The sequence below is a fragment of the Micromesistius poutassou genome (assembly GCF_964030765.1).
Source record: "Micromesistius poutassou genome assembly, chromosome: 5".
NCBI classification, from domain to species: domain Eukaryota; kingdom Metazoa; phylum Chordata; class Actinopteri; order Gadiformes; family Gadidae; genus Micromesistius; species Micromesistius poutassou.
Window position 1 is genome coordinate 7,212,821 of NC_140275.1, and position 14,781 is coordinate 7,227,601.

General features: G+C 42.6%; 1 protein-coding gene across 4 annotated transcripts; it reads left to right on the forward strand.

The window, feature by feature from the left end:
* The first annotated feature begins 7,030 nt into the window (after window positions 1-7,030).
* On the forward strand, window positions 7,031-14,776 carry paqr3a (progestin and adipoQ receptor family member IIIa). Of its 4 annotated transcripts, XM_084468686.1 has the most exons (9): window positions 7,058-7,181; window positions 7,588-7,684; window positions 9,790-9,819; window positions 10,019-10,235; window positions 10,794-10,956; window positions 11,181-11,336; window positions 11,911-12,108; window positions 12,262-12,352; window positions 13,063-14,776. In XM_084468686.1, the coding sequence occupies exons 4-9, from the start codon at window positions 10,045-10,047 to the stop codon at window positions 13,203-13,205; spliced, it is 942 nt and encodes a 313-aa protein (XP_084324812.1). In that variant the 5' UTR covers window positions 7,058-7,181; window positions 7,588-7,684; window positions 9,790-9,819; window positions 10,019-10,044; the 3' UTR covers window positions 13,206-14,776. The 4 variants fall into 4 exon arrangements, with proteins under 4 accessions (XP_084324809.1, XP_084324810.1, XP_084324811.1 ...); XM_084468683.1 differs by lacking the exon at window positions 7,588-7,684 and having other exon boundaries at window positions 7,031-7,181; XM_084468684.1 differs by lacking the exon at window positions 7,588-7,684 and having other exon boundaries at window positions 7,031-7,181; window positions 9,793-9,819.
* Window positions 14,777-14,781: the final 5 nt, after the last annotated feature.

Genomic DNA, 14,781 nt, shown 5'->3' on the forward strand with positions numbered 1-14,781 from the left:
TTCAGTCACAAAAAGAGCATCGGACCAGAGTAGAGTATTCACAAACTGGTTGTTACAACATCTGTGACTGTGGCAAAAGGGCATGGATTTTTTTTTTCCTAGGCTAGAGATCAAGGAAGGCATAATATCCAGTTTAAAACAATAAAAACAAGATTTTTGGTTCACTGAAACATTAACCAACTGCTTTGGTCCGAAGCCTTGGCTGCAGATTTGGTAATGCGGGTCCTTGGGAGCACTGTCCTACGAAGGTGTCTGTGAGAGGGTCTAACAAGGCTAAACCTGCTGTCATCGTAAGGGTTCAGGGTCTGTTTTCACATTTTAAAACAGACGTATTTCACACATTGCAGTCATACTTTTCCCTCTCAAAACATATGTTGGACTTTTACGTATAGCATTCTCAGAACAGTATTATGTTTTAATATATAGCAGAATGCTGTCTAGCTTTTTTCATGTAGCACAATTCATGTTTTAACGATTCTAAAAACATCTCAATGTTTTAACATATAGCAGATTGTCTCTATGTTTTAATGTAGAGCAGAATATCTATATTGCAGGACTGTAAATTGGCTATGTGTCGGACCTGGTAGTGAACCACTGGAATGCTTTATGGTTTGAACTTCTTGGGTATAAAACTCTAATGAAACGTTGCCTCATTATTTTTTATTGCGGCCTTTATGGGTGTGATAGGGAGATGGTGAACAACTCTATAGGCTTGTTTTTGTCAAGTGTTCTATGTCCAGTGTTTTAATCAGGTCAACTTTGGAAATGTTCTAGATTGCTTCACATTGTGTCCTTTACACACACACACACACACACACACACACACACACACACACACACACACACACACACACACACACACACACACACACACACACACACACACACACACACACACACACAGTATCCCCAACTGGGATAAATCCTTTATGCATTATGTCCAGAATGACACGTCAAGAGGATCAGATTAACTGCTCCCAACATACACACGCACACACACACACACACACACACACACACACACACACACACACACACACACACACACACACACACACACCTACCCCACATTCACACACCCAACACACACACCCAAGCCCCACATCTCATGCTCTTTTTATCCATGCGTTTCCAGGGGCGACGCTCATTTGCATAAACAGATAATGCTTGATAAAAATTTCCATTAGACAAAGGTGAAATGGATCAATTTGAGCTGCCAAGATAAATGTGTGGTTTCACACTGACAGGCTCGTTACAGCGCCCCTGTCCCTGCTTTCCAATTACCTTTAAGAAAAGCTTATTCTGTGGACAATAAAGCACATTACGCCACAATATGAACCAGCCCATAAAGATCAGCCGTGTGATGGGAAAGCTCAGCATATTTCAGCCTCCATGTCACCCCGCTAGCACCTAGCGCCTAGCGCTGCTCCACATGCTAATGTGCTATTACCGCTCGTCCAGTCAGATTAGCACGGCTGCCCCCAGATATACAGCAGGTAGCCCACCCTCTCTCCCAATATCTCTCTATTGCTGTCTCTCCCTTTCCCACTCCCCTCAACATCTCTCTATCTCTCTCTCTCCAACCTGTATACAGCTGTATCTGTATACAGCTCTCTCTCCCTCCCTCTCCCAGAATATATATCTCTATCCCTCTCCCCCTCACCCTCAACATTTCTCTATCTCTCTCTCTCCCCCAATACCGGTAGACAGCTTTCGCTTCCTCCCTCAACATCTCAACTTCTCTCCCTCTTCCCCAATATCTCTCTATCACTCTCTTTCTCTACCAACAGCTCTGTATCGCTCTCGCTCTCTCTCGCCCAATATCTCTCCCTCTTTAATGTCTCCTTAATGGGAGAGAGAAAGAGAGAACGGCAGAAGCGAAATAGAAATGGGGGGAGGGAGCAAGAGATTAGGAGTGAGTGAGGCAGAAAGAGGGAGAGAGAGAGAGCGAGATGGAGTGAGAGAGGGAGAGGAAGAGAGAGAGCGGGAGAGAAAAAGAGGGGAGAGTGAGTGAGAGAAAGAGTGAGAAGGAGAGTGAGGAAGAGATGGTGGGGGTAGTGGGGTGCAGGTACGGAGGCCTGACAGCGTGTTGGGGGTGATGCCAGTGGTGAAGGGGAGAGGGGCAGTGGAAAAACTCATTAGTCTCCAGACACCCACCTCTGCCTGCGACCTTCAGACACCCCTCCCCCTCATAACCTCCCATCACCCCCCATCAGACCTCCCCCAGACAGGGCCCCGCCTCCTGTACCTCTCATCTTCAGTCAGGTGAGTCACCTGGTAAAGCACCGCTGCTGCCTCCCAGCAGGGGGTAGGGGGGGGGGGGCACCCGCCTCTAACCTCTCTCTCTCTCTCCCCCTCTCTCTCTCCCTCTCTCTCCCTCTCCCCCCCTCTCTCTCTATCTCTCTCCCTCTCCCCCTCTCTCTCTCCCTCTCCCCCTCTCTCTCTCTCTCTCTCCCCCCCTCTCTCTCTCGCTCTCCCTCTCCCTCTCTCTCTCTCTCTCTCTCTCTCTTTCCCTCTCCCCCCTCTCTCTCTCTCTCTCTCTATCTCCCCATCTCTCTCTCTCTCTCTTCCTCTCTCTCTCTCTCTCGCACCTGCAACCAGGAGGAGAGGTTCTGACAGGAGATAGTTTCACCTCTCTCCTCCTGTCAGACCACCTCCTCCTCCTCTCTCTTCCTGTCAGACCTCCTCCTCCTCCTCTCTCCTCCTGTCAGACCTCCTCCTCCTCTCTCCTCCTGTCAGACCTCCTCCTCTCTCCTCCTGTCAGACCTCCTTTCTCCTCCTCTCTCTCGTCTTGTGTCAGACCTACTCTCTCCTCCTGTCAGACCTCCTTTCTCCTCTTGTCAGACCACCTCCTCATCCTCTCTCCTCCTGTCAGACCTCCTCCTCTCTCCTCCTGTCAGACCACCTCCTCCTCCTCTCTCTCATCTTGTGTCAGACCTTCTCTCTCTTACTCCTCTCCTGCACCAGTGAATTATTCACCCGTTCATCCAGCCATTCACTTTTCATTGTCCATGGGCGCCTTTGCTGTCATTTTATTAATCATAGTCTCAATAATTGCCCGTTTAATGGACTAACTTTTAATAAATCATACCGTTGGAACCATCCACCGAGTGGTGAGCTGTTTATTATGATGAAGTTAACGTCAGCCGCCGCAGAGAGCAACAGTACCACCCGCTGGCCGCTCTGGGAACAGCAGAATAACAGCCGCATAGGAGAGCTGCTTTGTTAAGCGGAGATTCAGAACTGCTTTATCTCGAAAATAGATTTTATATAATATCGTTGATCCCACACAGCCTTGCTGATTTTATCATTAGTTAAGATTCAAGCTGACCCTATAGGCCTATTTAGTCCAATTTGCTTTAGTATGCCACCTATTAATCGCTTTTAATGGAAAACATTTTGGGAACTGTTGCTTTACTATGCTTTACATTTACTATGTTGCATTGCAATTGGATTGGGAGCAACTTACCGATACATCATAGAAAATATTGATTGTATGTTGTTTAATTAGCCTAGGAATTTATATAACGAAATCCAAATATTAGATCTGTATTCTAATTATTATTATTATTAGTAGTAGTATTATTAATAATACTAATAATAATAACAATAATAACAACAACACAATAATAATAATAAATAATATCTATATTACAAATAATTATTGAATGTGCACAGTGAATCACAAAAACATTAAACAATAATTAATGATTTCTGTTTATTATTTTGTATTAATATTGATATTTGTTGTTATATTATTGATATTATCTATTGTCTGTCTCTCAGAGGTTTATTTCTCTTAAGCTAAGCTCTGCATTTGTTGGTATTCAGAACAGGTACACAGTGACACCTACAGACTGATCATTAAACTACACCTGTTTGGCTACAAACTACAAACGTCTGTTGAGGAAATGTCAACAACGCTGTTCATCAATTACTTTTTTGATTGTATATTTATTTATTAATATTACTAAGAATACCATAACTAATAAGCCCTATACTATGGATTGAATAATATGGATGGACCAGAAGAAGATGGTAGACTACTTTATTGATCGCAAACATTGGGGAAAGTAAAACAAAGAGGCCAGATGAGCTGAGGGAAGGAGCTAAACTAAAAAAAAAATCCATAAACACCCCATTGTGCCTCACTTCTATTCATACATATGGAATCACATGATCACCAGCATTCTGTTCATACTGCATTAGCCTTCCACTCCGGTCTCTGTCCTCTGAAATGGAACTGGACTCTCATGTCTCTTCAGGTAAGGAGACACAGGTGCTTTTGAAAGATACAGCAGCTGTGATTTATACAAACACATATAATCCCAAAAAGGATGTTTGATGCTGAAGAATTACACTCTTACATATTCTCTCAAAATCTCCTTTGGAAAGTTCATGAAAGTAATCTTTGTTCCACGTTGAGATCCGAGAGCAGCTTATTTTAACATTGTCCTGAAAAAACAAGATATTAAGATTAACTATGATGTAGAACTCAGAACACAGCATAATAATATAATGGTTGTCTTAATGATGATGATGCTCTGTTCATTTTAGATCCACTCTGGATTAACAGGAAGTTAGTTGGCATGGCAACGTTAGTCATCTTCCTGTTGGCTGCTGAATGCCATCAAACTAATCCTGCCATGCGCTTCCAAAATGTTGTCTTTTCTCTTGAGAAGAAAGAGAAGAGACAGCTGTGTTGCAGATTACATTTAAAGCTTTCAATATTGTTAGTGGCATGAAACTCAGTGGGAGCCAGACTCTAAGCATAGTCCACTTTATTTTCATACCCTGTAGGCCTACATAATATATGATAATACTAATACTTCTGTAAAGCTGGTTGTTATTTTGATATTACCTTCTGATTTATTAAAAAGAACAGAGGATTTCTCTGATACGCAGACCTCGAAACAGTGAGTTAGACTGGTGTTACAGTTTTTCTCAATCGTTTAAACACATTTTCTGAAACTATAGCTCAATTTTCTCAAAACTCTAAACACAAAACTGAAAAGAGTTTTGTCAATTTTGTCAAAACTCCACAAATCTCTTTCAAAATGAAACACTGCACTCAAAACCATGTTCTCTCTTCTCAAAACAGATTTTTTTTCCACCAAAACGATAAACACAGCTATCATAGAATATCTCTTAGAGAGCATCAATTAAACATGTGAAACATTTAAAACACTTCCATCAAAATACTGTTTACATATGTTTTGGCTTCATGAGGCCATGTTACATATTATTATTACATAAAATTGTTTATAAATAGCTTCCTTTTTTAAAGTTGCAATTAGGTGGTACATACAGTATAAATACTGTTGCCATATTGTAGTACAATACTGTGAATATGTCATATAAATATTTCATTGACACAATCGTATCAGAATAGGATACAATGCATATTTGTCTATCCAATGAGCTCCAATGGGCTAAACTCACAATCCCAGCTTCCCATAGTCATACTGTACACCTATAGTTGATACTGCAACATTGTTGGAGATCTGAGAATACACCAATGTTACCTATTTTGGCAAAACTCACAGTACAGTAATTGCACTGATAAGTAAAATGAAAAACACTACAGTAAGAAAATGTCCTTTCGGGGGATGTAATGATGAAATCAGTGCACAAGAACAAAAAAGTAACAAAGCAAATATTTATTTGTTACTGTAATACAGTAAAATGTTCAACGTTCTGTGTATACAATTGAGGAAAAACTATAACCCACTAACATGTTTTCGACAACTATACATTTAAAAATGAATCAGATGAGATAAGATGCATGAGAGTTTAGGATTAGTCTGTCTCAGCTTTTCTTTTGTTTAGGTTGTCCCCCTTTATTTGTAGTGGTACTACACTCACACATTTTACAGTTTTTCACAATTGTTTAAACACATTCATTGGGACATCAGACACAATGTGCACAACCTGAAACTCATGTACCAACTGCAAAACCAATTCTGCTGAACTCCAAGCATATTTTCTGCTTTAGACTCAGATACCCATTCCAAACCACACATTTTTCAGAACACTACACACAATTCTCTATATCTTGCACACTCTTCCTGAATTCCCTCTCTTGGTGTTCACACTGCCAATCACATTTCTAAACTCCAAAGGCTTTTGTGCAATTAGCAATCTGCAATTTGCTATAGAAGGGTCACAGAAGAAAGACATGACACTAGATAAGTACAGACATTGAGTAGTATCACTCTATGAGAATGTTGATAATGGTGATGATGATGAACATCACCATGATCATTATTTAGGATATTATCCATCTTATGGTGGAAATGTACTGGATATAAGTATTGACCCTTATGGGTATGTGTACGTGTATGTATTTATGTAGGTAAGTGTATGCATGTACATGCAAACACACTGTATGTATGACATTTGTTTGTTACTCTTAAAAATGTGAGAATATGTGAAAAAAAAGTGAGCTTGATATAAGCTGAATTAATTAATCATTCAGATGTTTTGTTTACAGTATTGCCTATTTTCTGTTATCTCTTTCATTTCATCCCGTTTTCATCCTGTTTGCTGTGATTTAATGCACATTTTGGATACAAGTATTGTGTTGTTTTCTATTTGAGTTTACCTAAAAACATTAGATGGTAATATTTTACACCCAACAGGTGACAGTGTAACACTCAACATGCAAAAGAATAATTCTACTGATGAAGAATTCATAGTGTTTTCCATTCATACTATAGTGTTTTACATTCTGCACACCAGTGTTCAATGGGTGATTAGAAATGTCTACTCATATGATGATGTATGTGATTGCCATTTGAAAAAAAATACCATTTAGTGAAGCGTTAACACTGTTTTGAGGGCAAAGTGTGCTTTTGCAAGAGAAGTGTAGGATTTTGTATTTTGTGTGTGAGTTTTGAAATTTGTGTTTAGGTTTTTGAGAAAGTGAGGTAGTCTATCAGGAAATGTGTTCAAGCAATTGTGAAAAACTGTAATGTATAATTGTTTTTTATTCAGGCAGCGCCGCGGGCCCTACAGGGTCCTACGTGGTCCTTCTGTGTCACAGAAATATGTTGCTAAAGTCAATGCTAACTAATGTTTTGTTTTTTAAATCGAGTATTAATCATATTTATCGACAGTGATGTATAATAGCTTTTATAAGACCCCGGGTGGCTCCCAGTGTACATACACCAAACTAAAAGGTAAGATCATTTATGAAGATCATTGATACTTTACTCGTTGTGGCTGGAGCTAAGCCGAGTTAGCCTAGCTGGGACTGAGTTGTTGTTTAGCTCTGTTTATATATTTGATATATAATCATATATATTTAATATGATGTATTAAAGTCTCCACCTGCTTGATCATCCGGCGAAAACGTTAAGAGCGGTTATACTATTGATAGCTAGTCATTGTTATTATCTTTATTAATAATAGTCCTGGTGAGTAATGTTGGGAAAAACAGTCTGCCTAGTTACTTGACCAGATAAAATGAGACGGAGAGGTAATAAAGTCTATCAGCACGAGGGCCTTGGATTTATTGAGTAAAGTAGTAAAGGTAATACTGATTCATAAAGCGTGAGAGATCGAATATTCTACGTCCCCTAACAGCGCTGAGGTCGTCCGGAGCTTCGCCTCCGAAGAGGTTCTGCCTCGGAAGAGCACCCGTGATTTGGTGCATGAGAAACATAGTATCTTTCCTAGCCAGGTGTGTGGGTTATCGAGGGTTCTCTTGTCCCTGAGCCTCCGGGTTGTGTTGTCTTTCTGTGTGATATGTGTGTCCTCGCCATCTAGCTGTGGCAGAGTGTTCTCCGCAGACTGATAGGGAGGGGGCTCGAGGGTCATCTTGACCCTCTTGAATGTGTGGTGTGTGTGTTTGGGCCCAGAGTTGACTATATTCATAATGTAATGTCCGTTTAGGTTATTTTTGCCCATCAGTAATCTAGTCATAGTGAGTAATGTAGTCATGATTACTAATCTAGTCATAGTAAGCAATCTAGTCATAGTTAGTTAGTAATCTAGTCATTGCAATCTGGTTTTAGTAAGCAATCTAGTCATAGTAAGCAATCTAGTCAAAGTTAGTATTCTAGTAAAAGTAAGCAATGTATAATCACAGTGAGCAATCTAGTCATGGTAAGCAACCTAGTCAAGTTATATAGTTAATTATATTGTCACAGTAAGTAATCTAGTTATAGTAATATAGTCGCATTAATTGATATAGTCATTGTAAGTTATATAGTCATAGTAAGTAATCTAGTGATAGAAGGTAGTAGCGTCATACCAAGTCATCTAGTGACAGTAAGTCATCTAGAGATACTTAGTTATCTAGTAATATTAAGTAATCTAGCAATAGTGAGCAATCTAGTGATAGTAATTAATCAAGTTATGTTAAGTTATGTTATGTTAAGTGGTTAATTAATCAATTCGTTTTTCACAATTGCTTAAACACATTTCCTGATAGACTACCTCACTTTCTCAAAACCCTAAACACAAATTTCAAAACTCACACACAAAATGCAAAATCCTACGCTTCTCTTGCAAAAGCACACTTTGCCCTCAAAACAATGTTAACTCTTCACTAAATGGTATTTTCTTTTCAAATGACAAACACATACATCATATGAGTAGACATTTCTAAGCACCCATTGAACACTGGTGTGCAGAATGGAAAACACTATAGTATGAATGGAAAACACTATATGAATGCTTCATCAGTAGAATTATGCTTTTGCATGTTGAGTGTTACACTATCACCTGTTGGGTGTAAAATATCACCATCTAATGTTTTTACACTGGTACACTCAAATAGAAAACAACACACAATACTTAACAGTAACAACAAATACTGTATTTGTATCCAAAATGTGCCATAAATCACAGCAAACAGGATGAAAACAGGATGAAATGAAAGAGATAACAGAAAATAGGCAATACTCTAAACAAAAAATCGGAATGAATGAATGATCGAATGAATACATTTTTATTGGTCGTAACCAAAGGGTAGGGCAGAAGCTTCAGCACATTTTTAAGAGCGACAAACAAATGTCATACATACAGTGTGTTTGCATATACATGCATACACTTACCTACATAAATACATACACGTACACATACCTACAAGGGTCAATACTTATATCCAGTACATTTCCACCATAAGATGGATAATATCCTAAATAATGATCATGATGATGTTCATCATCATCACCCTTATCAACATTCTCATAGAGTGATACTACTCAATGTCTGTACTTTATTGTCATGTCTTTCTTCTGTGACCCTTCTATAGCAAATTGCAGATTGCTAATTGCACAATTAGCGAGGGAATTCAGGAAGAATGTGCAAGATATAGAGAATTGTGTGTAGTGTTGTGAAAAATGTGTGGTTTGGAATGGGAATCCGAGTCTAAAGCAGAAAATGTGCTTGGAGTTCAGCAGAATTGGTTTTGCAGTTGTTACATGAGTTTCAGGTTGTGCACATTGTGTCTGATGTTCCAATTAATGTGTTTAAACAATTCTGAAAAAGTGTATTATGACCATGTGTATGTGTACTGTTAGTCATTTATTGCAAATTGTTTATTTTTGTGAGCATTGTGTTTGTAGTATTGAGTTAGTATTGTGTATTTCAAATTGAGATAGTATTGTGTTTATACATATTTTGTTGGTATCGGTCATGAGTATTCCTTCTTATTGTGTATGTGGCATCATGTTTGTTAATGTTGTGTTACAACGAAATGAACGGCCCAAAGGGGCAGTCTGGTCTATAGTGTCAAACTTTTGTTGGTATTTGAACGGTAAATCATAATGTTTCTCTCAGCAGGGGGTCAGGCCAAGGAGTGGAAACCTGGTTAGTATTATTAATTTATAGTGATTTGTAGTAGTGTTGGGGCGTAATTTGTTAATGTAATCATCATGTATCTCTCAGGGGGGGTCAGCCCAGGGGAGGGAAACCATTAGTAATTAGTGTTAGTGGGATTGTGTTGTAGCTTTGTGATGTAGAAGTGTGTTCTAGTGTTGGATAGATGTAATCATCATGTGTTCCTCAGCGGGGGGTCAGGCTTGTGGTCCCGCGATGGAGGAGAAGGCTGAGCGGACCCAGTCCACCCACTACATGGAGCTGGGCAGCTACCAGTACTGGCCGGTGCTGGTTCCCCGGGGGATCCGCCTGTACACCTACGAGCAGATCCCAGCGTTCCTCCGGGAGAACCCCTACATCACCGACGGGTACCGGGCATACCTGCCCTCCAGACTCTGCATCAAGAGGTCAGCCGCTGCTACAGCCAATCAGAGCCCAACACACTACAGCCAATCAGAGCCCAACACACTACAGCCAACCAGAGCCCAACACACTACAGCCAATCAGAGCCCAACACACTACAGCCAACCAGAGCCCAACACACTACAGCCAACCAGAGCTCAACACACTACAGCTACACCCAACGCCCACGCCAACCAGAGCCCAACACACTACAGCTACAGCCAATCAGAGCCCAACACACTACAGCCAATCAGAGCCCAACACACTACAGCCAACCAGAGCCCAACACACTACAGCCAACCAGAGCCCAACACACTACAGCCAATCAGAGCCCAACACACTACAGCCAACCAGAGCCCAACACACTACAGCCAACCAGAGCCCAACACACTACAGCCAACCAGAGCCCAACACACTACAGCCAATCAAGCCCTTAATAAAGGACTCAAACCCTTAACTCAGGACACCTGCTACATTCAGTTATGATTTAACGTGTTTGAGTTGCTCCCTCCGACATAGACTTGATAGATAATTCTACTTCCTGTCAAATGTTTTCCTTCTAGCCTCTTCATCCTGTCCAATGAGACAGTGAACATGTGGAGCCACCTGCTGGGCTTCCTGCTCTTCTTTCTGCTGGGGGCCTACAACATGGCCGCCGTGCTGCCGGCCATCGGAGCGTCCAGGGAAGACTTCGTCATCTACTGCATCTGCATCTTCTGCTTCCAGGTGAACCAATGAGATGAGAGGCTTGGCTCCGTTGACCTATCACAACAAGCTGCTGCAATCTGTATTGGCCTCAACCTTGTCTGTTAGGCTAAAGGCTCAACTTAAGTGTTAGGCTACAGGCTAAGTGTATCTCTTCCAGCGGTCTCTGCTAGGCTACACTATTGTAATTTCTCCTAGCTCTGTATGCTACGCTAGAGGCCTAACTCTATTGTCATCTCTCCTAGCTGTGTATGCTATGCTCGGTTGGCTACCACGTGTTCTGCTGTCATCGCTCGGAGAAGACGAGCCGCCGCTGGATGGCGTTGGACTACGCCGGCTTGTCCATTGGCATTCTGGGATGCTACGTCCCGGGAGTCTTCTACGCTTTCTATTGCAACAACGTAAGCTAGGCTTCATGCACATAACTATAGCATGAGCTAGGCAATTAGCCTAAAGCTAAAACATACGCTGACTACTAGCTTATAGGTGTAACAAAAGCTAGGCAAGCTACAAGCTGATAGTTATCCTATAGCTGCAACATAAGTAAGGCTAAAGACCTAAAGCTTTAAAATAAGCAATGTTATCGACCTATAGCTATAACGAAAGTTATGCTACTAGCCTTTAGCTGTAAGATGAGATGAATATCTATAGGGATGACAACAGACTTGCAGGTCAGGTGTCCTCATGGAAGTCATGATGTATGTAATAAGTATATAATGTGCTCATTATGTTGTTAAATTGTTATGTTACAATACTGGCGTCAAGCTTACCTGCTGGCGGTCCTGGCCCTCATGCTGGACGTGTCATATGATCCATACTTTCTGTTAATGACTATATAATGTGTACATAATGTGTATTTGTGTGTTTATTCCCAGTACTGGCGTCAGGTGTACCTGCTGGCGGTCCTGGCCCTCATGCTGTACGTGTTATATCCGTACTATATAATATGTACATAATGTGTATTTGTGTTCCCAGTACTGGCGTCAGGTGTACCTGCTGGCGGTGTTGGCCCTCATGCTGACCGTGTTCTTCGCCCAGATCCACCCTCTGTACCTCAGTCAGCCCTGGAGGAAGCTCCGCTCCCTCATAGTATGCTCTCTGGCCGCGTATGGCCTCTTACCCACAATGCACTGGGTATGGATCAGCGGAGGCTTCTCCTCTGAACCCACACAGGTCTGCACACTACCCAGCATGCAACACTCCCCCAGCACAGCAAACTTGAGATTGAATTTACATATATATTATTAAGATGATGCTAATATCACGGTTGAACATGAACAACATGATTTAATAATGGGATGGTTCATGTTTTGTTCCTTTTCACAGCTCTTCCTGCCCCGGGTTCTAGGGATGTACCTACTGGCTGCTCTGGCGTTTCTCTTCTACGTCTCAAAAGTTCCTGAACGCTACTTCCCAGGTCACAACCCCTCTGTCTTCTTTAATACTCCTCCTGTCTGTAACATCACTCCTCTCCTCCTATCTGTAACATCACTCCTCCTCCTCTCCTCCTCCTGTCTGTTCCATCACTCCTCTCCTCCTGTCTGTTCCATCACTCCTCTCCTCCTCTGTTCCATCACTTCTCCTCCTCCTCCTCTCCTCCTGTCTGTAACATCACTCCTCCTCCTCCTCCTATCTGTTCCATCACTCTTCCTCCTCTCCTCCTGTTTGTAACATCCCTCCTCTCCTCCTCCTGTCTGTTCCATCACTCCTCCTCCTCCTCCTCTCCTCCTGTCTGTTCCATCACTCCTCCTCTCCTCCTCTGTTCCATCACTCCTCCTCCTCCTCTCATCCTGTCTGTAACATCCCTCCTCTCCTCCTCCTGTCTGTTCCATCACTCCTCCTCCTCCTCTCCTCCTATCTGTTCCATCACTCCTCCTCCTCCTCTCCTCCTGTCTGTTCCCACAGTCTTCCTCCTCCTCCTGACTTTTGCATCACTCCTCTCCTTTCCGCTCTCTTCCTGTCTGTAATGTTAATCCTCCTCTCCTTTCCGCTCTCTTCCTGTCTGTAATGTTAATCCTCCTCTCCTTTCCGCTCTCTTCCTGTCTGTAATGTTAATCCTCCTCTCCTTTTGCAGCTCTTGTCTGTAACGAAATAATGTCTTGTGTTGGTGATGTCATTTGACTACAGGCCAGCTGAACTACCTGGGCTCCAGCCACCAGGTGTGGCACCTCCTGCTGGTCCTGATGTTTTACTGGTGGCACCAAACCTGCAACCTCATCATGGCCTACAGACACAGCCAGCCCTGTCCCGGAGCCCCCCAACAGGCCTAGTAGGACCCTGCCCTGAGCCCCCCCCAACAGGCTTAGTAGGACACTGTCCTGGAGCTCTGAGCCCCCAACAGGCCTAGTAGGGTCCTGCCCTGAGCCCCCCCAACAGGCCTAGTAGGATCCTGCCCAGAGCCCCCCCAACAGGCTTAGTAGGACACTGCCCAGAGCCCCCCCCCTAGTAGGGCCCTGTCCCGGAGCCCCCCAACAGGCCTAGTAGGACCCTACCCAGAGCCCCCCCAACAGGCCTAGTAGGACCCTGCCCAGAGCCCCCAACAGGCTTAGTAGGACACTGCCCAGAGCCCCACAACAGGCATAGTAGGACCCTGCCCTGAGCCCCCCAACAGGCCTAGTAGGATCCTGCCCAGAGCCCCCAACAGGCCTAGTAGGATCCTGCCCTGAGCCCCCCCAACAGGCCTAGTAGGACCCTGCCCAGAGCCCCACAACAGGAATAGTCTGGGTTAGACTGGACAGTCTATCTACAGATTTATAATATAGAATAGTATAAATTCAGATTATACTGATTATACTGTCTGTTCCTGGCCTAACATGCTTTTAGACAAGCAAATCAACGTATTTCAGCTGCCAAGCCACCAAGTATTATTGATTTATGTTGAGAAGAACCCTGCGTGTTATTTTAACTAGTTAGTTTTTATTAAGTGCCTACTTGTAGCACATTGAGTCGCTCCTAATCCTGCTATTGGCCAACAATGGGGACCTTGGAGAGGACGTTGTAATGTTAGGACGTTACTTCATGAATGTTGTGTCCTGACCCTGGAGCGTCTCCATCTCAACGATGTGTTGGGACGCTTGAGTCCATTAACTGGAGAATAAAGCACTTTGTTTTTTTTATTTCAAATGTGAGTTTTCAGAGCAGTCTCTTCCTCAGCGTAACACATGGTTGTCGGATGACCCCCCCCCCCCCCGCCATTATGTTCAATGTTACAGCCCACCCACGCACTGCAAGCCACCGCCCCGTTACACACTACACTTCTGTTCCCAAGCGTTGCAGGCGGTGCTTGGGATTCAGCACGTTTTTCTCCCCCAGTCGTAGGGCGGCGGGCCGTCCTGTGGGCTTTGGGTGCTTAGTGCATGGCAGCGAATGACCCTGCGGGGGCGCAGGGTCATGACTGCTATGTGCATCACGCTTTACTCACACATTCATCATTTAAATCATCCAAAGGTTTTTATGCTCATTTGATTTTGAATTAGTATTTGTCGCGCTGAGGTCCTCAAAACTTTCAGGGGTCACGTATTAAAGGGGTCAGTATTAAATGACCGTCATATGTATCCATAAGATAATTGTATGATACATATGTCTGAAATACATCCAAAGAGTTTTGTTGAGATAAGCGCGGATGATTGGATGATCAGTGGTGCATATATCCAATAGCAAATCTTTTTCCCTCTTTTGAACTGGTTTTAGTTTTAAATGTTATTTAAATAGTGTACAATGTGATCTAAATGGTGGACTGTACTGTGTTGCATTGTGAGTTTGTTTACCTGTAGTGTCTAGCACCGCCGGAACAATCTTCTAATAAAAGAGACATCAAAACAAAAACAAGTACCATTATTCTTTTCA

Coding starts and splice junctions, on each gene's coding strand:
- paqr3a (XM_084468683.1), top strand. CDS start 7,121: ATGTATAATAGCTTTTATAAGACCCCGGGTGGCTCCCAGTGTACATAC. Junction 11,337..11,910: donor ACGCTTTCTATTGCAACAAC/GTAAGCTAGGCT, acceptor TTGTGTTCCCAG/TACTGGCGTCAGGTGTACCT. Junction 12,109..12,261: donor TCTCCTCTGAACCCACACAG/GTCTGCACACTA, acceptor TCCTTTTCACAG/CTCTTCCTGCCCCGGGTTCT.